Source organism: Prionailurus viverrinus, chromosome B4 (assembly GCF_022837055.1).
Source record: "Prionailurus viverrinus isolate Anna chromosome B4, UM_Priviv_1.0, whole genome shotgun sequence".
Lineage (NCBI taxonomy): Eukaryota > Metazoa > Chordata > Mammalia > Carnivora > Felidae > Prionailurus > Prionailurus viverrinus.
In genome coordinates, this window is record NC_062567.1 from 116,722,841 (window position 1) to 116,746,077 (window position 23,237).

Here is a 23,237-nt window from a genome sequence, read left to right on the forward strand (position 1 = left end):
ATATGTCTTGATAGCTAAGGTATTCTTCCTCTCTCTCTCTGCACCTCCTTTTAGTAGTATGTCTGTGAGATAAACAAAAATACAATTGACCCTTGAACAACATGGGTTTAAACTGCTCAGGTCTACTTAGAGGATTTTTTTTTCAATAAATACAGGGTAGTATTGTAAATATACTTTCTCTTCCTTACAATTTTCTTAATATTTTCTCTAGCTTACTTTATTGTAAGAAGATAGTATATAATACATATACAAAGTATGTGTTAAATGACTATTTTATTGGTAAGGCTTCTGGTCAACAGAAGGCTATTAGTAGTTAAGTTTTGGGGGAGTTACAAGTTATACTCTCATTTTAGACTGTGTGTGGGGTCAGCATTCCCAACCCCAACATTGTTCAAGGGTCAAACTGTATGTGTAACCATGTACCATGCAAAGGCATTTAATCTTAAGTGGGACTGGAGCCAGCTGTATATTTTTAGTTTATGGGTTTTATTCTCGTTCTTCCCTTTATTACCTATTATTTGTCATTTGTCCCTCCTTGTAGTTGTCAACTGACTTGTATAACAGCTTCTCTGTTGCCCCCTCCTATTCTCACTTCTAATCTTTCAGCAGCTTAAAAAGCAAGTCTCCAAGTTTATTAGGTTTCTGTCAAGATCAAACTATATTCACTAACTTTATAATTTGTTTCTCAAATCAGAGATCAGAATTCTACATTCGTTTTGAATCTGTAATCTGAGTTATTCAGATTTTTTATATGTAGTTCCTTCACAGTAAGACAGCTCTATATCTTAATATTTTTTCTAAATCATCCATATAGGGGCGCCTGGGTGGCTCAGTCGGTTAAGCGTCTGACTTCAGCTCAGGTCATGATCTCACGGTTCGTGAGTTCGAGCCCCACGTTGGGCTCTGTGCTGACAGCTCGGAGCCTGAAGCCTGCTTCCAATTCTGTGTCTCCCTCTCTCTCTGCCCCTTCCCTGCTCATGCTCTGTCTCTGTCTCAAAAGTAAATAAACATTTTTAAAAAATTAAATAAATAAATAAATAAATTATCCATATGTATCTTGACGTGGCTGTAACAATTGTTAAACACAAAGAGTTGAGTTTAAAAATACATCAAATTGGGGTGCCTGGCTGCCTCAGTCGTAAGGGCATGCGATTCTTTTTAAAAAACAGCCAGTGATTATCAATTCACCTTATTTTTTTATTTTTATGTTTTTTTAATGTTTATTTTTGAGAGAGAAAAAGAGTGCGTGCATGTGTGAGCAAGGGAAGGGCAGAGAGAGGGAGACAGAGGATCCCAAGCGGGCTCCTCAGCTGACAGCAGAAAACCCGATGGGGGCTCAAATTCACAAACTGCAAGATCATGACCTGAGCCGAAGTTGGACGCTTAACCGACTGAATCACCCAGGCGCCCTGAGCATGGCAACTCTTGATCGTGAGTTCTAGCCTAGCCCCACTTTGGGCATAGAGATTACTTAAATATATATGTAAAATCCATCAAGTACACATTCAAATGTTCTATAGATAGCATAGCATCTCAGAGTATAAGTGTATCAATATGATTCTATAACTGTTGTGCTACCAAGTGATTGTCTCTTGGCTCTAAATCCACTTCTCTACACTCACTCAGCCCTAGTACGGACAGGAGCAAGAAACTATTTTATGTTCCACCAGTAGGGGGTGCTAGAACAGAATGAAAGGCAGGACTAGCGAGTTGGGAGTTTGCTGTTGTTCCCGTTAGAATCCTTCACATCTTCACTCCTTCACTCTGACAGCAATAGTTATTTCCTGTTCCCAGTTTTTTCTAGCATTTCCAGAACCAGCCTTATTGAGTCCCCTCAGAGACACCAGCAGCAGTCAGGCAGTGCCTTCTCAGAGGTTTGGGTCCCAATTCCAGAAGGCCCCTCCTCCTAGCTGCTAAGTTCTAATATCCCCTGCCTCTTTCCTGTGTTCCTCCAGCAGCAGGGGTAGTAAATGCTTTCTGTGGTTATTATCTGTGACTTCGGTGTTTTTGTGCCTTTTCAGTTCTCCAGTGCCTGTTTAACCAATTCCCATATTAAATATTCTGTTAAAATAACTCATGTGGGTTTTTTTTTAATGATAAAATGACTGTAGTTTCAGTTCATCAAGGAAAACAAGCATAAAATACTCAACCATCCACTTTGAATGAACACTTCAGTCTTTATAAAATGTCCATACTGCCTCATTCTCAGTAAAAGGAATGACATTTATTGAAATCACTCCTAGCTATCTAGAAAATCTTGAAAACAGGACAGTCTTGAAAAAGGGACAATGAAAAATTTTTGTAGACTGAACTGTTGGCTTCTAAAAATAATATAAAAACATCAAGGTAAATGGCAAGACACATAATCTATTTTAAGCTATGAATCTGTCGCATGACAAGTGGTTGTAACAAATGAATGCAAAGAATGTGACTACTCTAGTGATCCTTGAACTTAAAATTGAAACCATATCTCTAATAGATTTCTCTAAGACAGGCTTGGCAGCATGTAAACTGTTCAGCAAATATTTATGGAACACTTTTTATATGCACAGCTGGTGCTCTAGGTGTGGAGAATCCACTGATGAGCAAAACAGACCCTTGTAGAACGTATGAGCTCAAAGACAATGTAAAGTAGGTAAATGCTTTCTCAGCCTCAGCAAATGGAACGAGTTCAGTTCTGCAGTTGAGAATGCCCAAAATAAGTAGGATTCAAGGAGAAATAACTAACTCCAGGACTAGGGCATAAAATGAACAAGTGAGCCAGGGATACGTTGCATCAGAAAGTAAAGATGTACTCAGAAAGTGATGGAACATGTTAAAAGAACACAAAAGCCAGGTTGGAGGGGCCCTCACTGGGATAATCTGAACATCAAAATAACAGTAATGTGTTATAACCAGAATCCATGGTAATAGAATCCAGAGTCTACACTGATAATAAACCAACAAAAAACAAATAGTAAATAAATAAACAAGGAAAGCTCATTGTTAGAATGGAATGGTCAACCACAAAAAATGTGAAGGAACAAGGATTTAGAAAATATCCATTTGGGGGGCTCCTGGGGGGCTCAGTCAGTTAAGCGTCCAAACTTTTGGTTTTAGCTCAGGTCATGATGTAACAGTCTGTGGGTTTGAGTCCTGAGTTGGGCTCCACACAGGCTTGAGATTCTCTCTTCCTCTCTCTGCTCCTCCCTGGCTTGTGTGTGTGTGCATACACACTCCCTCTCAAAATTAATAAGTAAACTTTAAAAAGAAATGTATTCTGAAGTATTAGAGGTAAAACATAAGTCTGCAAATTACTCTGAAATGGCTCAGATTATATAGATGAATGGATGGACAGAGGCATCAATAGATGGATAGATAGATTAAAAAGAAACTTAAAGTGGTTGCAGCAAGGGGCACATGGGTGGCTCACTCAGTTAAGCGCTGGACTCTTGATTTCAACTCAGGTCATGATTCCAGCATCATGGGATAGAGCCCTGTGTCAGGCTCTTTGCTGAGTGTAGCGCCTGCTTAAGATTCTCAGTCTCTCTCTCTCTGACCCTCTCCTCCACACGCCCTTTCTCTCTCTCTCTCAAAAAAAAATTAAATAAAATTATGTGTGTGTGTGTGTGTGTGTGTGTGTGTGTGTGTGTGTGTGTTTTCTTCACTTCATATAGCCAGGGTCAACAGGATTTGTAAGGTTGATGCCAAGGAGGCGGCCGGGAGGACTGGAAAGTTGGTTACATTCAGGGGGAATGAGCGAATAGAGGCAATATACTGAAGATAATGAAAACCGGTTTCATCTCTATCAGAGAAGGGAATTATAAATGTGGAAAGGAAAAAAGGCTAGAATGAATCCTGTGGTATTCTGGTTTGGAATTGGAGATATTAGCATGAACTCATGGTTTTAAAATAAAGTATGATAGATTGATTTAAATGTGTTTGTGTGTGTATGTATAGATGCTGAGAGAGCCTAGAAGCAATAACATCCCAGAGCAATAAGCACATTTTGGTCTCAGATCAAATGTTATTCTCCTCTAAAGAGAACCAGAGCTCTTTGGAGAAAAGGCTGATTCCAGAGCTGGGGGAGAAAAAAGTAGATGAGTCTGGGGGAAGGGGTGGAAGGATGGGTGAAATAGGTGATGGGGATTAAGACGTGTACTTGTTGTGATAAGCACCAGGCATGGTATAAAAGTGTTGAATCACTATATTGTACACCAGAAACTAATATTACACTGTTAACTAACTGGAATTTAAGTAAAAACTTAAAAATAATATTTTTTAATGTAAATAAATAAATAAATAGGAGGAATCTGGTACACTTGCTGTACCACAAAGTAACAAAGTGCTCAAAAACTGATGGGGACTTATCAAAAGAATACAGGATCAGCTTAAAGGGGTTTTATAGGCCAAATCTGTGTTAATATAAACACCAAAAGAATGTTTGTATTAGATTATAACTCATTGAATATGACAGGAATTCATTAGTCCACACTGATATAAATAAATAAATAAATAAATAAATAAATAAATAAATAAATGAAAGAAAGAAAGAAATATAAATAAATAATTAAATAAACGAAGAGGAAGTAAAGCACTTCCTTACTGTAGAATAATAAATATAGGACTGATAGAGTTAGGAAATCACCATTTGGTGCACCTGGGTGGCTTAATCAGGTAAGTGTCTGACTCTTGATTTCGGCTTAGGTCATAATCTCACTGTTTGTAAGATTGAGCCCAAATCGGGCTCAGGCTCTGGGTTGATGGTTCAGAGCCTGCCTGGGATTCTCTCTCTCCCTCTCCCTCCCTCTCTCTGCTGCTCCCCCCACTTCTCTTTCCATGTCTCCAAATAAATAAGTAAATTTTTAAAGAATAAATAAGTTAAAAAAATTTTAAGAGTAATTATATTTCTATGTACACAGACTTCAGGTGTTTTTCATATTTTTAAAAAATGTTTATTTATTTATTTTGAGAGAGAGAGTGCAGGGTAGGACAGAGAGAGAAGGGGAGAGAGAGGATCCCAAGCAGGCTCCGTGCTACCATCACAGAACCCGACATGGTGCTTGAACTCTCAAACTGTGAGATCATGACCTGAGCTGAAACCAAGAGTAGGACGCTTAACCGACTGAACTACCCAGGTGCCCCTATCATATTTTTTTAAAAAATAAAAAGTCGGTTCCTAAGCTTCAGCCATACCACTTAAATAATGAAGTGAATAATATTGATTATTTAATTCAGACATCTAGTCTGATCAAACACCCAGGAACAAATTATTCCACCATATAAATTTCCTAGGTAAGTAAATTAGGCAGTTGACAAAACCCTATTTTGATTTTCTCCTACTTTGTAATTTAAGTGATAGATGATTTAAATATTTTTCAAATTGACATTCTTGAAATCAAAAGAAGGAAAAAAGTTTCTTTCCCACATTTCCAAGCAACACAAATGATAGAAAATTTGAGTAATTGCTAGTGTTATGTAAGTTAACTGTAATTGTGTTAAGAGTCAGCAACATTCAGTTTCTTTCAGAAGAATAAAGTCAGTCAGTTAATTCCACTAACATTTGAAGTTATGGCTCTCTAAACAATGTGTTTGATTCCCTAAAGCTATTCCCAATGGACTCCCTTCCAAGTTTAGAGATATAATAGAATTTTCCCTGAACTTTCTTTATGTTTACAAATTTTAATTTCATTTAGGGGCTGACATTAGGTTAATTTCATTTAGGGTTGACTACAATGCAACTGTACTCATTTGTGAATAGTCCCCTTAGTTATCTAGAGCAAAAATATTTCATAAGTGACATGAGGTTTGAATTACAACAAAACTACAACACATTTCAGTTCATGATGACCCACTGCATAAACTTAGGTGTTAAGTATACTCTGTCCTACATCTCTAAGGCTGAATGGAACTATTTCTACTCCTTTCAGTAAAGCTTAATTCCTTCATTTTATATTCATTACTTTTTTTATTAATTTTTTTTTAATGTTTATTCATTCCTGAGACACACAGAGTATGAGGGGGAGGGGGGCAGCGAGAGAGGGAGGGAGACATAGAATCCGAAGCAGGCTCCAGGCTCTGAGCTGCCAGCACACAGCCAGATGTGGGGCTCAAACTCACAGATTGTCAGATCATGACCTGAGCCAAAGCCGGAGGCCCAACAAACTGAGCCACCCAGGCGCCCCTATTCACTACTTTTCATATTTGCTGTCCTTTGAGTATATATATTTCTCTCTAAAATTTCTTGTATTGTTACTAAGCCTGTGGCTATTGTCCATCTTTGAACCACTGATATGCCCTGTCTCCTTTTATACTTAAGCAGTTGCCCCATTTTGTACGGTGCACTGATGGTATACACCACAACTGTGCACGTGGTTCTTGTGCGTGCAACAACAATGTGAACGGTTTGAAGCAAACCAGATCTATGGAGATTCCCTTGTAGTAACTGAGCACTTTACATCCATGGCAAACCAGGTAACTCAGGATATTCTCTCATTTTAGGGATAGGAAACTTGTGTCAGACTCGTTCTATGGGCTCACGCTTTGAGTTCCTTAGATTATTGGTTCCTAAACCTGGCTGTTTATAGGAATCACCTGGGGATCTTAAAAAAATGGCAGATTCCAGGACTCCTCATCTGACTTAGTAAGTAGAATCTTTTGAGGTCTGAGAACATCTGTGTCTAAAAAGCCCCCCAGGTGCATTGATGAGAAACCATATTTGGGAACTTCTAACTTGTGACCACAAGGCCTCACTTAAAAGTTGTCAGGGTGGAGGCACCTGGGTGGCTCAGTCCGTTTAGCGTCCAACTCTTGATTTCAGCTTAGGTCATGACCTCAGGATTTGTGTGTTCAAGCCCTGCGCTGGGCTCCTCATGGTGACCATGAGGAGACTGTTGAAGATTCTCTCCCTCTGCCCCTCCCCTCCTCTTCTCATACTCCCTCTCCCCTCCCCTGCTCAGGCTCCTGCACTTTCTCTCTCTTGCAAAATAAATAAATAAACTTTAAAAGCTGTGAGGGTAGGGGCACCTGGGTGGCTCAGTCAGTTAGGCCTCCAACTCTTGATTTCAGCTCAGGTCATGATCTCATGGTTCACGAGTTGGTTCGTGAGTTCAACCCCTGCACTAGGCTCCATGCTGAGCCTGCTTGGGATTCTCTCTCTCTCCCTCTCTCTCTGCCCCTCCACTCCCCTGCTTGTGGCTCTCTCTCTCTCTCTCTCTCTCTCTCTCTCTCTGTCAAAAATAAATAAACTTAAAAAAAAAGTTTTTAAAAAGTTGTCAGGGTAGTAGATTATAGCCACTGAGTGACTAAAGTTGCCATCTATATGTGCAATTTCTATGAGGACTATTTTAGGGTCTGACATATCTAGGTATGCTTCTCCTCTGAGATAAAACATATTTTATGCTTTTAATTGCAGAAAGAAGGAAATTTCAAAATATCAAGAGATAAAGACTAGGTAAGAGTATTCCCCTGCCTTTATTTCCTATAAAATACAATATCCCTGAATATGCAGATAGAACTGCCACAGTTTTCATTCCCCTGCACCAAGATGGGTAACTTCAAGTGTCTTTACCTGGGCGCCAGAGCTCAGGGTGCACTTTGTACTCTTGGGATGTACTTTGGTAAAGGGATAGCCTCCAGTCTTACACTACGGTACTCTAGGCTCAACCTAGGATACCCTTCCAAAGAAGGATGGTGATCATTGGAACTTTTAAAACTTTTCAGAATGGAAATTACAGCCCCATTGTGAAGTCCATTTTATCTTATTTCAGATAGAAACAGATAAATTTCTCCCTATTCTCTTTATGGAGACATGAAAATAAACAAGCAAGATTTCTAATCAGGAGCACGTGGGTGGCTCAGTCAATTAAGCGTCTGACTTTGACTCAGGTAATGATCTCGGGGTTCGTGAGTTTGAGCCCTGTGTTGGGCTCTGTGCTGACAGCTCAGAGCCTGGAGCCTGCTTCAGATTCTGTGTCTCCCTTTCTATCTGCCCCTCCCCTGCTCGTGGTCTGTCTCTGTCTCTCAAAAATAAATAAACATTAAAAAATTAAAAATTTTTTCTAATAAAAAAGACAATATCTAAAGTGCTTGAGGATATTACTTGGTTTTTTTCCCCTTTTTTAGGAAAAGGAACTTCAGTCTACCTTGCATAATTTATTATATCCCTCTATTAGATGGCTGTGGTAGGAATTATGTAAGGATTTTCTGTGATTTGCCCATGCAGGGATGATCCTCAAATCGATAAGTGTTAACCTCTAGTAAGTTTACAAATGCCTGTTGGAAAGTTCTACTTGAATGTCCTATTTCTCTAGCATCTCCAATTCTGTTTATCTCTCAAATATGGTTCTGTGTTAGAATTGGCCACAAGGGAAATCTGTGCAGGATTTCAAAGGCAGAAGTGAAGCACTTACGCTCTGAAGGTCAGTGTAAGACGTGAGGCGCTACAGCAGCCCACGCACACACATGTTGATCTGCTGGCTTACCTGGGAGTGGAGCAGTGGCCAAGTGAGGAACTCTTTCAGCAACTCCAGGACCTTCTTCAGTTTCTCTGAGCCCTGGCCCAGATGTATGTGCAGCACCTTGGCTCCTATGAGCACTTGCAGCATGGCTCCTGCAGGTACCTGCATTTTTGACATTGTAGGTAGTAAGAAACAGATGCATGGTCTAGTTTATCCTCTTGAGATCCAGTTTGTCTTTGTGGGTTCCAGTTTGTCCCTGCTCATCCTCACTTCATGTCCAGCTTTCCTGCCTGATTGTACGCTCTATCGATTTATTGCAATTTCAGATGAAACCCCAGACACAGAGGAAACTTCTTCTCCAGCTCCCACAATTTTAAAGACCTAGTCTCTAAAATAAACCTTATTTCATATGACTCATAGTGATTATGCTTCTCTGGTCAAACTCCGATACAGACAATGGTATTGGAAGTAATTCCAGAAAAACTAAACCTTCAAAATGGGTTCTATGAATTTGTTCTGGTTTATCCGATCTGATTGGATTTAAAGGCTCTGATGACCAGTTGTCAATGATAAAGGTGACACTGGTTGTGCATGGGATTCATTACGAAAAACAGTTTCTTAAATCATCACCTATGGTGACAAACAACTGTAATCAAGTGCCTAAATAAGGCAAGGCTTTGGATAACCATGTAGATGCTTCTATAAATTTTTAAACAAAAATAAGAAACACAATGGAGTTGGTTGGTTTATCCTAATTATGTTGGATAACTGCGGGAAAAGAAATGTGATGAGCTTAGGGCTTTAAATGTTCAGTTCTAGTAAAGGATCAGAAATCTTACCAAATCCAAAATCTAATCCTGATTTACAACTGAATTTCCAATCTTGAAGGTCTCATGTTAAAATTAGTTTTTGTTTTTGTTTTTGAGCAGCAGTGGGAGCCTGAATATTGGAATGGTAATGGGCACCTATGGACAGATTGATGACACTAAGATCATGAACTTCTAAATTTGCTGACCTCTTTTGCCATTAACAGCCCTTCCTCCTTTGCTTGAGGAGTTTAGTCTCTCCTTACCTGTAAAATCTGTAATGACCCATCCTTAGGTAGTTAGTTGCCTTGTAGGGTCTGCTGATCCTCCTCAAGATTTATTATCAGCACCTCTCACAGCTTTTATACCCATTGCAGGAGATCCTAGAAGATAAATAGTATGCAAAATTTATATTGACAGAAACCTGGGCAACATGTATGGGGATGGAGACAAAGAATGCTGGGTTGGCTGCATGGTAGTCACCCTCCGGGATGGCCCAAAGATGCCTACCACACTACCACATTGTATCTGGATTGGTCTGTGATCAATAAAATACAGAAGTGCTGGTGTGTCATTTCTGAGATTAGGTTATAAAGGTCACTGCAGCTTCTCTCTTGGTTGCTACTGTCTTCCTTGAATTACTCACTCTGGGGGAGCCATGACATAAGCAGCTCTATGGAGAGGTCCATTTGACAAAGAACTGGAGTGTCCTGCCAATGGCCAAGTTAGGGGGCTTGGAATCACGTCTTCCAGCCCTAGAGACCACAGTCCCAACCAACACTTGACATCGAACCCATGACACACCCTGAGCCAGGCCATCCAGTTGAGCCTCTCCCAGATTCCTGACCCTCAGAAAATGTAAGATAATAATTGTTTATTGTTTTATGCTCTTAAATTTGGAGACAATTTTATAAGTAGTGATAACTAAAATGGAACAGAATGAATATAATGGTAGATAAAGCCCACTTTATTTATTTTTTAAATGTTTATTTATTTTTGAGAGAGATCGCAAGTGGGGGAGGAACAGAGAGAGGGGGTCAGAGGATCGGAAGCGGGCTCCGGGCTGACAGCAACGAGCCCAATGTGGGGCTCAAACTCATGAACTGTGAGGTCATGGCCTGAGCCGAAGTCAGACGCTCAACCGACTGAGCCACCCAGGCACCCAGACCAAGCCAAACTTACTGATATGGGTGCAGTAAACAGTGTCTCAGTCCATCGTTTTAGCTCAAATTGCTGAGAGGGACTTTGACAGTTTAGCTGAAATTTAAATTCACTGGTAGCTCATATTAAATGAAATTAAAATGCCAGACTTGGTACACTGAATAGGAAAGGTTTTTTAAAATTATTATTCTTTTATAAGTAGGCTCCTTGCACAAGGTGGGGTTCAAACTCATGATTCTGACATCAAGAGTCACATTCTCTACCAACTGAGTCAGCCAGGTGCTCCCTGAATAGGAAAGTGTTGACAAAGATTCTCTCCTTGACCAGACCTTAGTTAGGCTCCTCTGAGCTTCCTTTTCAATTAGGACTGTCCTTGGACATGTCCTCCAAGAGCCCACCTATAGCAAGAATTCTGTCAAAAAGAATGAAATCTTTCCATTTGCAACAACATGGGTGGAGCTGGAGAGTATAATGCTAAGCAAAATAAGTCAGAGAAAGACAAATACCATAGGATTTCACTCATATGTGGAATTTAAGAAACAAAACAAATCAGCAAAGGAAAAAAAAGAGAGAGAGAGAGAGAGGGACAACCAAGAAATAGACTCTTAACATCAGAGAACAAACTGATGGTTACCAGAGGGGAGGTGTGTGTGGGGATGGGTGAAATAGGGATGGGGTTTAAAAGAGTACACTTACCATGATGAATAATAAATAAATAAATAAAATGGGGGAAAAAAAATAATTGTCACCTTAGTAACTTAGGTTAGCAAAAAATCTCCCAACCTTGTTATCTATTTAATTTACTTCTTCTTTTAGTAATCTCTACACTCTATATGGGGAATGAACTTACAACCCTGAGATCAAGAGTCACATGCTCCATCAACTGAGCCAGCCAGGCACCCCACCTAGGCATGATATCTGATCACCCTCAATACCTTATCAAATTCATCATCCCCCAAGTAATATCTGATTATCTTGGCCTGCCTTCAGTAAGAATCCTGTTAGGTCAATTTAGCAAGATTTCCCCTACCTTCTTAGTAACTTACCATCCAGTGACCCCTTCACCAGCTCTGCTTCTTGGCTAAAATTCCCACAGTTAGACATTGTCTCATTGAGTTCTCATAAACTCTGCAAGATGGATGTTACTCTCATCCCAGGACCAGGTAATTTGTAATTTGTAATTTCAGTGCAAAATGAAGTCCTCTTGTTCACAAATTATTAAGAATTCCAAAATGGTGACAACAGAGCATTAAATCAAGCACAGGCTCTGTACAACGGTACAAGCCGATGGGGCTGCTCCCTGCTTCCATGCTACTTTGAAGAAGCAAGTTCAGGGGTGCCTGGGTGGCTCAGTCAAATGTCTGACTTCAGCCTGGGTCATGACCTCATGGTTTGTGGGTTTAAGCCCTGCATTGGGCTCTGTGCTGACACCTTAGAGCCTGGAGCCTGCTTTGGATTCTGTGTCTCCCTCTCTCTCTGCGCCTCCCCTCCTTATGTGTTGTCTCTGTCTCTCAAAAATAAGTAAACGTTGAAAAAAAAAAATTTTTTTTTTTTTTTTTTTAAAGAAACAGGTTTATAGAGATCAAGTGAATTCCCAAAGTTACTTTATCAAGAGCCAGGACAAGGTCAGAGCCAGAATTCTAACAGGAGTTTAAACTACTCAACTCCCCCAGTTAACTGAGTCTAATGATGGTTTTCTAAATTTATTGAACAAATCTTCTGCCAATCACTTTCAATCTGGTTTATCAAGTAGTGTTAAAATGCATTTATTGAATGTTTTAGTATGTCATATAAACTATTGTGATGAACCCCCAAGCTGTCTTGTCTAAAGAGTTCTTGTTGTACATCTTCTTTTGAAATACTTTCCTGTGGTCTATTGGAAAATGCAGACATGTCTATGTGTAATGTTAATGTATGGAACTTAAAAAAAAGTACCTTAATGGCAGACGTTGTTAACACAAAATACTGCAGTAACATTCTAACTGCAACACCGAAATAATGTATCATCCATCATTCAGGGTTTTTTTTTTTCTGTTTGTTTAAATGACTACCACCCTGGGACTCATCTAAATGTAAAAGTCTGGAATTCCTGCGTCAAAGAAAGACTCTTGAAGGTGAAGGCAGACAAAAACAGGAGGTCACCGAGCACTACCGCACACCACTCAAAAACCCGGCCCCGGAATGTGCGCCTGCGCAGAACGAATCCTCCGGCGCAGAAGCCGGGCCGGAAGTGCCGGGGCAGGCGGGGGCGGGGATACGGTTGCTAGGTGAACGTGATGACGCCACGGCACCGGCGCTCTTCTCCGCCAATGGGTGCCCCAGCTGTAGTGACGCGTAACGTGCGTCACGCTGACGACACGCGAAGGGCACAGATCTAAGGGCCAGGAGGACGTTCGGCCTCTGTGAGCCGCAGCCTTTCCGAAGGAGCGGTTGTGTGTTCGCCATCTTAGGAAGTGAGTGTGCCGGGTCTTCCCCCCAGTGGGTGCGGGGAATGGAATCCCTGTGGGGAGCTGCTTAGACTGCAGGCCTGGTCGACCTCCTCCCTTGTGGAGGCCGCCATGACCTCCTCAAGGGCGCGGAGGCGGGCAGAAGGAAGGCCCGTGTCGGGGTCCTAGGGTGCCGGTGACTTTGGCGGTCTGACGGGTCTCTTTGCCTTTCTTCTGACCGCTGCTCCCTGTTCCCTTAGGAAGATGTTCTCGTCTGTGGCGCATCTGGCGCGGGCAAACCCCTTCAACGCGCCTCACCTGCAGCTGGTACACGATGGCCTCGCGGGCCCCCGCAGCAGCCCCGCGGGGCCTCCGGGTCCGCCCCGCCGCTCCCGCAATCTGGCAGCAGCCGCTGTGGAAGGTGAGTTTAGACCCTAGCCCGATTCGGTCGTTATGTTCGTCGTGGCTCATTCGGCTTTAGTGGCCTAGAGGACGGAGAAGGACACACTTGGTTTTCTGCACCACAGGACGGCGCCCAGTTGCTTGCCCTAGGATGTCAGCCCTTTCCGCCCTAGGCCGTGTGTCGGATCCTTGGCCCTCTCTCAAGGGCGTGGAACGGCCTAGGCACAGTTCCCTCTGTGACCTCCACGTCCTCGAGAAAGTAAAGCTATAGAGGCCGTCACTAGCGTCTTATCTTCTCCTCAGTAACCTGCCTGGTCAGCGGGCTAAGTATTGGGTGAACTCTCCTTCGTAGCTGCAGGCCACCTGCAGTTCTTTCTAATTGTATTGTCTGTTACTTGATTTGACTTTGGTTATTAAAAATACTCCTTCCTCTCATAAGTATTCCCAAAGTCTAATATTCCTTGACCCAAGGTGTAAGAGATAATTGGGTCTCTTGTTTTAATGTAATTGGTAGAGGAGGTGACAGCAGCCCCAGATAGGCTATTAAAAGGCCATAGTAATTGGTAGGGATCCCTTTAGTCTTATCTCTCCGGATTCTTTTTGGTTAGACTCAACTTTAGCTTAATTGTGTGTTTTGAATCCCAGCGGAGTGTAATGTACAGAGAAATCCAAACACCAAATTATAGGAGTCCTGTAGATGTTATCTATATCGTGTGCCTGTAAAATCTAAACTTTTTAAATCCTTTATGTGTTTTGTTATGTCTTTAGTGTGGATAAAAAAGTCCGTATACTGTTGTGTAGTAGTAAATGTATTTGACTGTAAATGTATTTGACTGTAAATGTTTCGTTTTATACTTATATGAATCCATAGGTGGAGATAGTATTGGTTAGTGGCTGGGGTATACTTAGAAGTTTGCAAGCTTTTTACTTGTCCAGTGCTCTGAGTTTGTACTCTGAAGTGTGTTTTTATTAGCACTTAATAACTTGAAGTTTAATTTTAATTGGAAGAGCTATTAATGTTGTAGGAAACATTTAGTATGGCAAAGTAGGTAATAGGTAATGTCTCATAGTACCTTCATAATCTAAATGATTCTTTGATTTTGGTAGTAAATGTCTTGTTAAACTAGGTGGAAAATTATCTTTCAACTTAATTGTAAACAGTGGCCAAAGTTGTTCAGTTGTGATAGCATTATCTCCCAGGGAATCTTAGTTCTCTTTCATTCCCATGGCCTTAGTCATCTCTGAAGAAATATTTACCTGATTTTTTTTTTCAACCAAACAGAGCAGTATAGCTGTGACTATGGATCTGGCAGATTCTTTATCCTTTGTGGACTTGGAGGAATTATTAGCTGTGGCACAACACATACAGCATTGGTTCCTCTAGATCTGGTTAAATGCAGAATGCAGGTTTGTTTTGCATGCTGGACTAAAAGTGTATTTTTGAAGCATGGCTTTTAAGTTGTAAAACATAAGCATCTAACAAGCTGCGTGGAAACCTAACTGTCCAGGAGGTAAGTTGATAACCAGTAACATGAGATTTATATTGAAATGCATGGTGTGTCTTGTCTTACTACAGAGTACAGTTGCGAATATGGCTCCATGAAGTTTTATGCACTGTGTGGCTTTGGTGGGGTCTTAAGTTGTGGTCTGACACACACTGCTGTCGTTCCTCTGGATTTAGTGAAATGCCGTATGCAGGTTTGTATTGAGACGGCAACATTGAATGTATCTTCCATGTGTGATTTAATTGCAAATACTTTTAAAGAGCTTCACAAATTTGAAGACATTACAACTGCTAGAAACTTCAGGAAACCAAACCCAAATTTTCTTAACTCGTGATCTTTATTTTAATTGGTTTTGTTTGTTTTGTTTTGTTTATTTTTTGAGAGAGACAGAGACTGCTTGAGTCAGGGGGTGGGGGGCAGAGGAGGGAGAGAGAATCCCAAGCAGGCTCCACACTGCCAGCACAGAAACCGATGTGAGGCTTGAACCCGTGAAACTATGAGATCATGACCTGAGCCAAAACCAAGAGTCAGACACTTAACTGACTTAGCCACCCAGGTGTGCCTCAAGATTTTATTTTTAAGTAACCTCCAACATGAGGCTCAAACTTAACCCTGCAATGAAGAGTTAGTTGCATGCTCCATAGGCTAAGCCAGCCAGATGTCCTGGAATGCCTCTCTTTGAAAAATAAAATTGTAGGGGCGCCTGGGTGGCGCAGTCGGTTAAGCGTCCGACTTCAGCCAGGTCACGATCTCGCGGTCCGTGAGTTCGAGCCCCGCGTCGGGCTCTGGGCTGATGGCTCAGAGCCTGGAGCCTGTTTCCGATACTGTGTCTCCCTCTCTCTCTGCCCCTCCCCCGTCTCTCTCTGTCCCAAAAATAAATAAACGTTGAAAAAAAAAAAAAAAGAAAAAGAAAAAGAAAATTGTAGGCAGATTTTTGGATCCCAAACCCTGGCTATAAATGTTTGTTTGTTTGTTTTTTTTTTTTTTTGCTGCTGGACTGTTTTGACTAGAGTTCCTCTTCAAGGCCTGCTGGTTCTTTATGCTCCCAAATTGTCATTTTATAAGCAGTTACATGACAGAGTGGGTAATCATTTGTGTATTTTTGAAGTAACTTCATGTCCCTGTTTACTGATAAGATCAGGGCAGAACATTATGTACATTAAAAAAAACTCATTATTTTAGTGTTAAAATTATGTAGGCATAGCTTCTTGTATGTTTACATAAAAGTTTTTTGCAACTAGAATATTTTAAATTAGGATTATTGAAAAAAAATAATCAAACGTCAAAAATTTATTTGTCCCAAACAGGATTAGAAGTCCACTTACCTAAAAGAGAGAGGAAGGTGAAGTAAAGGAAAGTGAAATAATGTTAGCAGGCAGGAAGGTGATGTATACCAGCCATTTTAGTACTGGCAGATATAGTGAAATAAGATTTTTTTTTTCTTTTCCCATTAGTTAATAGAATGGATATGAAATATACCTTTGAAACTTAACGCATGTCTCTTGAAGTGAATTTAAGTCAAAAGATAAATTCTCATTATGTCCATGTACCTTCTCAGCTTGTATTTTTAAAAAAAAAATTTTTTTTAACGTTTATTTATTTTTGAGACAGAGAGAGACAGAGCATGAACGGGGGAGGGGCAGAGAGAGAGGGAGACACAGAATCGGAAGCAGGCTCCAGGCTCTGAGCCATCAACCCAGAGCCCGACACGGGGCTCGAACTCACGGACCGCGAGATCGTGACCTGAGCTGAAGTCGGACGCTTAACCGACTGAGCCATCCAGGCGCCCCTCAGCTTGTATTTTTTAAATTTGTCTTAACTTCATAAAACTTCGTAGTATAAACTGCTTAACAGGCTAACATACATTAGGGATATAGACTTATTACCTAGGCAGTAGCTTTAAAACTAAATTTTTTAAAGTGGTAGAGTTGGATGGTGAAAAATCTGAGTCAGTTTTATGTATTTTTCTAGGAATTTTACCATCTTAAGTAATCCCCCAAATTAATTCTGACTGAAAGACCTTAATGTATAAAGTTACATTTACAAAGATAATTCTAGATATTCAGTTGATACCATGCAGTGAACTTGTATTTATCTATCTTTTGTGTAGTTACTGAAGTTTATTATAGAACCAAAAGGAAAGACTAATAATAGCAAAATTTAATATTTATGAGAAGTGATAGCTCTTTGGTTAAATTAATTTTTTTCTTCTTGTTTTAAATAAAGGTGGACCCCCAAAAGTACAAGGGCATATTTAATGGATTCTCAGTTACACTGAAAGAGGATGGTGTTCGTGGTTTGGCTAAAGGATGGGCTCCGACTTTCATTGGCTACTCTATGCAGGGGCTCTGCAAGTTTGGCTTTTATGAAGTTTTCAAAGTCTTGTATAGCAACATGCTTGGAGAGGTATGTAATTTCACTTTGAAATTGAAGTTCTAAGCTTTAACTTAAAGTTTAAGACCAAAAAGGATTTTTTTTTTTTTTTTTGTCTTGCTCACCTTATTTTAGAACTGAAGAAATGGTCTCAAAAAGGGTAAGCAACATGCTTTAAATCAGGAGAGACCGAATGAGAAAAAATACATTTTTTTAAATTTCAGTGCTGTTTTTATTCTACTGTGCTCATTCCCAAGTAAGTTGGGTTTTGAGTTTTTTAAAGAGGTCTCGGATTCCTTGTGTAGTTCAAGGGCCAACTAGATGTTGGCACCTACATGTTCAAAGAATAATTCACATTGTACTATGGTTGATAAGGTTATGAGAGATTATAAACTTTCAGTCTCATCCTGAAATGTAACTATTTCCTTGAATTGTCCCTTAATTGAAAACAGCCAATGCAGCAGCAGTACATGTTCCTTCTTACACTTTTCAATTAGGAGAATGCCTATCTCTGGCGCACATCACTGTATTTGGCTGCCTCTGCCAGTGCTGAATTCTTTGCTGACATTGCCCTGGCTCCTATGGAAGCTGCTAAGGTTCGAATTCAAACCCAACCAGGTTATGCCAACACTTTGAGGGATGCAGCTCCCAAAATGTATAAAGAAGAAGGTTTAAAAGCGTAAGTAAACATTTGTCTAAAGTTATAGTATAAGAAGGGAAGTGCTTTTGTTAGCAGTAAACCTACCAAACTTTTTTTTTTTTAACTATTATGTTATTTAATGTCTGTTTCTCCCTTAAGTAGAACGTAATGGGCAAGGACAAGTTGATACATAGCATGAGCCCTGAATTACAGGTTTTTCTTAAGAAAGAACTGGTCAGTCTGCAGATAACCCAATATTTGACATTAACTGGTAACTTCTGGGAAGAGCTTGTTAGAATTGTCATCTGTGTTTACCAGCTAAGAATTGGCATATAGTCTGGCCACAACATGCTTCCTTAGATCCACCTTTGTGGATGCTAATCTTGAACTGAGTTCTACTTGTAAACTTTCTGTTTCTTGTAGTTCCAGTCAGAGAAACATCCAGCAACTTCTTCGGTTGTATAGTCAAAGGTGCTTGAGTCATTGGCATGTGAGATAAATATACCTGCATGTTAGTCCTAGGTTCTGATAGAAATGACATGCAATTGTGCTGCCATTTTTTTTTGCTATCAGGACTTGACTGGTGTGCGGACACTTCTGTTAATAATGAAAATCTCTGCTAGGTGAATAAAGACAGCTGAGTAAAATAAGTCTCCTGATTTCCTAGATTCTACAAGGGAGTTGCTCCTCTCTGGATGAGACAGATACCATACACCATGATGAAATTTGCGTGCTTTGAACGTACTGTTGAAGCATTGTACAAGTTTGTGGTTCCCAAGCCCCGAAGTGAATGTTCAAAGCCAGAGCAACTGGTTGTAACATTTGTGGCAGGTTACATAGGTATGAATTATTTAGAGCATGTTTATGAAATTAAGAACAAATAATCATTTCCATTATTGGCCTCTTTTTGTGAGGAAAAAAGTATTCCAAAGAAGTCTTCCCATAGCATTTTATATGCCTTCTAGGATTCATAAATGCTTGTTAGCTTCTGAAAGAATTGTTTTCTCGTTTGCATGTCTTAAGTTTTGGCATGTATTGATTTCACTCCCTCATCATTTGGGTTTTTGGTTTGTTTTTCAATAATACTTTTTTTTTTTTTTTTAATTTTGAGAGAGAGTGTGAGCAGGGGAGGGGCAGAGAGAGAGAGGGAGAATCCCAAGCAGGTTCCACACTGCTAGTGCAGAGCCCTACGTGTGGCTTGATCTCAGGAACCACGAGATCATGACCCGAGCTGAAATCTAGAGTCAGACTTTCAACTGACTGAGCCACCCAGGTGCCCCTCAAGAATACATTTTTAACACAAAGAAAGTGTTGATTAAAATGTGAATATAAAGACTTTTGGAGGATTGTTTTACATGGGGTAGACTGCCATATAACTTTTGTCAGTCTCACTCTAAATTTCATTTTTTTTTAAATAACTAAAAATTAGGAAAAGGTTGTTGGTTGTCTTAATGAATTTTTTAAATTGATCCCATGCTGGATTATTTATCTTGACTTTTTTCAGCTGGAGTCTTCTGTGCAATTGTTTCTCACCCTGCTGATTCTGTGGTATCTGTGTTGAATAAAGAGAAAGGTAGCAGTGCTTCTCAAGTCCTCCAGAGACTTGGATTTAAAGGTAGGATTCTTTTTTGCTCCTCTAAACCAAGAGTAACACTTAGGTATATTTCATTTCTCATTCATGTGTTATGTTTCAACCAGGTGTATGGAAGGGACTCTTTGCCCGTATCATCATGATTGGCACTCTGACTGCGCTACAGTGGTTCATCTATGACTCTGTGAAGGTCTACTTCAGGCTCCCTCGCCCTCCTCCACCTGAGATGCCAGAGTCTCTGAAGAAGAAGCTCGGGTTAACTCAGTAGATTGATCAAAGCAAATGTGGACTGGATCTGCTTGTTGATCAGTGTTGAGGAAAGTGCAAGAGAAACTTTTATATATTTGACAGTGTAGGAAATTGTCTATTCCTGATAGAATTACTGTAGTACTCTTGCCTAAGGCGAGAGTTTCAAACTTAACTGTTGAAATAAACCCAGTTGTTCATGATTTGTCTGTGACTTGATGGTTATTTTGAAAACTAGTTTCTAAAGATTTAATGCTAAAATGGAAAGGATTAAATGTTAAAAGCTCAAGGAAAAAAATGCAAATTAACCACTGTTGGTTTAGTACTCTGATCCCTACTCATAAATTGTCGTGTGTTTCAAGTTTTGTCAAACAAGAGAGTTCCTATATTTTTAAGAAACATACCTGAATTTTCAAAAAACTTGATTTAGTTGTAGTTAAATTGAAATATGGATAAATATTTGTGGTTATATTTTGAGAAGTAAATTTCAGCATATAATCAGGTTTTTGCAACACGTACTATACTTTAAAAACTCCTAATGAGTTTGCTAATATCATTTGTTTTTATTTTATTATTTATTTATCTTATTTGGGGGAGAGTGCAAGTGAGCAAGGAAAGGGAGAGGGAGAGAGAATTTTAAGCAGGCTCTAAGCTCAGCCCCTGAGTCTGTCACAGGGCTCTCAGTCTCATGACTGAGATCATGATCTGAGCCAAAATCAAGAGTTAGGAAGCTTAACTGTTGAGCCACTGAGGCACCCCAACTAATCCTCATTTGTAAATCTAGGGGTCCCTGGCAGGGAGTTGGAGGAGTGGTTGTGAGCTTGAGCCCTACATTGGGTGTAGAAAGTAATCTAAATTAGACTGATTGTTAGAATGATAGTTATTTTTTGTAATTTTATTTCAAGATTTTATTTTTTGGAAGTAGTCTCTAATCCCACACCCAGTGTGGGGCTCAAATTTACAACTGCAAGATCAAGAGTCACATGCTCTACTGACTGAGCCAGCCAGGCACCCCTAAAATGATAGTTTTTAAAAGGACCAAAGCACGTGAAAGCCAAAACTACTTGAGGTAACAATTCTCTTCATACAAACCTGACTTTCTAAATTACAAAAAATGTAGCTGTAAAAGCACCTAGAAAGTAAGCCACTGTTGAGGTTCCACTTATATTTGGTTAGGAAGTGTTAACAGCCCAATCTAACATTTTTCAAGTCTGATTATAATTTACCTTGGGGCTTCCAGTATCTGGATTGAGTTGACAACGCTTGTGTAAAGTATATAGATGGGGCCTCAGGAAAAAACTTATAAGGAGTCTTGAGGGAGAGAGATGTTTTCACTACAAACCCATGTTGTAAGGTGAGTGAACTAAGTTTAGGAACCAGATACATTGAGTTGTGTGTTAACTTCTCTATGTCATCACTTGTTTTGTTTAAGATTATAGACTTACTTTACCAATGTTGCAGAGAGAAAGGGTTGTGGGTGCAGTGTGAGCCAGACTTAAAAGGTACAGGTGTAGTCTGAACCCACATAACTGGCATCACCAGTGTGTGTTAGTATTGCTGTGTAACAAATCAGCTGAAATCTAATGGCTTCAGACTTAAAATCTCAGGAATTCAGGAGCATCTCTGCTGGACTCTTTGCTTTGGGTCTTATAAAGTTAAATAGTCAGGTGGTAGCTCTGGGGTCCTTTTTAAAAGCTTTAACGCTGAACACTGGCTGGCTTGGTAGAGCATACAACTCTTTTTTTTTTTTTTTTTAATATGTTTTTAAAATTTACATCCAAATCAGCATATAGTGCAACAATGATTTCAGGAGTAGATTCCTTAATGCCCCAAACCCATTTAGCCCATCCACCCTCCCCACAATCCCTCCAGTTCGCCTGTTCTCCATATTTAAGAGTCTCTTATGTTTTTTCCCCCTCCCTGTTTTTATATTATTTTTGATTCCCTTCCCTTATGTTTATCTTTTGTATCTTAAGTCCTCATATGAGCAAAGTCATATTTGTCTTTGACTAGTTTCCCTTAGCATAATACCCTCTAGTTCCATCCATGTAGTTGCAAATGGTGTAGAGCATGCAACCCTTGATCCCAGGGTTGTGAGTTAAAGCCCCATGTTAGATGTAGAGCTTTAAAAAATTTTTTTCCTTTTTAATTTTTTTAATCTTTATTTTTGAGAGACAGAGTGTGAACAGGGGAGGAACAGAGAGCTTCCATCTGAAGAAGGCTCCAGGCCCCGAGCTGTCAGCACAGAGCCCGACACAGAGCTTGAACCGTGAGATCATGACCTGAGCCGAAGTTGGATGCTCAACTGACTGAGCCACCTAGGTGCCCCCCCCCCCCAATTTTTTTTTAACTTATCTGGGCTATAGAGCTATTCTAAGCATCATCTCTCTGTTACTGGCTCAGTGTTTCCTTAAGATCTACGGCATGGTGGCTCCAGGGCATTTGGACATAATTTCAGGGCTTTGAGGTGGAGCCAGGCAGAACCTGGATCTTCTTTAGTACTTAGCACTGTGGAAGTCATAGCATCACTTCACTATACTCTGTCATGACATCAGAAGTCTCAGAAGACTAAATCCCAGCTTCAGGGGAAAGGAACTTCTCCTGTTGGGAGGAGTGTGAATCATGTAAGAAGAACCTGTAGGGATGGAAATACACATATTTTAAGCCAATCCAAAGATAGATTGGACTTGAAAACAGGATATGCAGTTCAGCTAGCTCTCCCTGTAAGAGTTTTATTTTTATTTACTAAAAATACATTTTTTTCAATGTTTGATTATTTTGAGAGAGCATGAGCAGGGCAGGGGCAGAGAGGGAGACACAGAATCTGAAGCAGGCTCCAGGCTCTGAGCTGCACAGAGCCCAACGCGGGGCTTGAACCTATGAACTGTGAGACCATGACCTGAGCCAAAGACAGACACTTACCGACTGAGCCACGCAGGCACCCCTTATTTATTGTTTCATTATTTTTTTAATGTTTATTTTTGAGAGAGAGAGCGTGAGCAGGAGAGGAGCAGAGAGAGAGGGAGATAGGATCCAAAGTGAGAACCACGATGACAGCCGGATGTGGGGCTCAAACTCATGAACTGAGATATGACCTGAACCAAAGTCGGACGCTTCACCGACAGCCACCCAGGCACCACAAGAGTTTTATTTTCAAGAAAGACAGATTTTATTTGAGGGTATTTACAAGTGTACTGTGTTCAACTTGTTAAGAGTCACTTGTTATCTGTATAGAGATATATTTCAAAGCTATTTCTGAGAGAAAGCCATTTCAGCCTAGAAATTCAAGAAAAATGCCCACTTAAAGTTTTGTGATTCTCATTTTACATTTTAAAATTTATTCATACTGAAATAATATGACATTTTAAGAGCATTGTTTTTCACATTTGGTTTAAGAAAATGTCCACTCCATAAAGCAGAACTCAGTGGAATGGGTATATGTGATTAGTTTAATAGAATTATGTTGTAATGCTAGGACAAGATAGAATTGCCTAGTAGTTTCCAGGAGGGTCAGATATGTTTCAAATTGTCTTTAAAAGCAATTAAAACTGAGAAAACTTGATTTTTGCTAAATTATGAATACCTTATGACACAACAAAATTGAACAGAAGTAACAGCTGAATCAAGTCATCTTTATTGTGTGAAAGCT

At 40.0% G+C, this 23,237-nt stretch overlaps 1 protein-coding gene and 1 non-coding gene across 3 annotated transcripts; both read left to right on the forward strand.

Annotated features, from left to right (window-relative positions):
- The first annotated feature begins 12,696 nt into the window (after window positions 1-12,696).
- SLC25A3 (solute carrier family 25 member 3) lies at window positions 12,697-19,791 on the forward strand. Of its 2 annotated transcripts, none has more exons than XM_047866117.1 (8): window positions 12,697-12,858; window positions 13,092-13,252; window positions 14,516-14,640; window positions 16,965-17,144; window positions 17,609-17,790; window positions 18,419-18,591; window positions 19,256-19,366; window positions 19,450-19,791. In XM_047866117.1, the coding sequence occupies exons 2-8, from the start codon at window positions 13,096-13,098 to the stop codon at window positions 19,608-19,610; spliced, it is 1,089 nt and encodes a 362-aa protein (XP_047722073.1). In that variant the 5' UTR covers window positions 12,697-12,858; window positions 13,092-13,095; the 3' UTR covers window positions 19,611-19,791. The 2 variants fall into 2 exon arrangements, with proteins under 2 accessions (XP_047722073.1, XP_047722072.1); XM_047866116.1 differs by lacking the exon at window positions 14,516-14,640 and adding an exon at window positions 14,810-14,931.
- On the forward strand, window positions 18,097-18,347 carry LOC125171448 (small nucleolar RNA SNORA53). The gene has a single exon (XR_007154352.1). It is a non-coding gene; the product is annotated as a small nucleolar RNA SNORA53 (small nucleolar RNA).
- Window positions 19,792-23,237: the final 3,446 nt, after the last annotated feature.

Coding starts and splice junctions, on each gene's coding strand:
- SLC25A3 (XM_047866117.1), top strand. CDS start 13,096: ATGTTCTCGTCTGTGGCGCATCTGGCGCGGGCAAACCCCTTCAACGCG. Junction 17,145..17,608: donor ATAGCAACATGCTTGGAGAG/GTATGTAATTTC, acceptor CTTTTCAATTAG/GAGAATGCCTATCTCTGGCG. Junction 17,791..18,418: donor AAAGAAGAAGGTTTAAAAGC/GTAAGTAAACAT, acceptor CTGATTTCCTAG/ATTCTACAAGGGAGTTGCTC.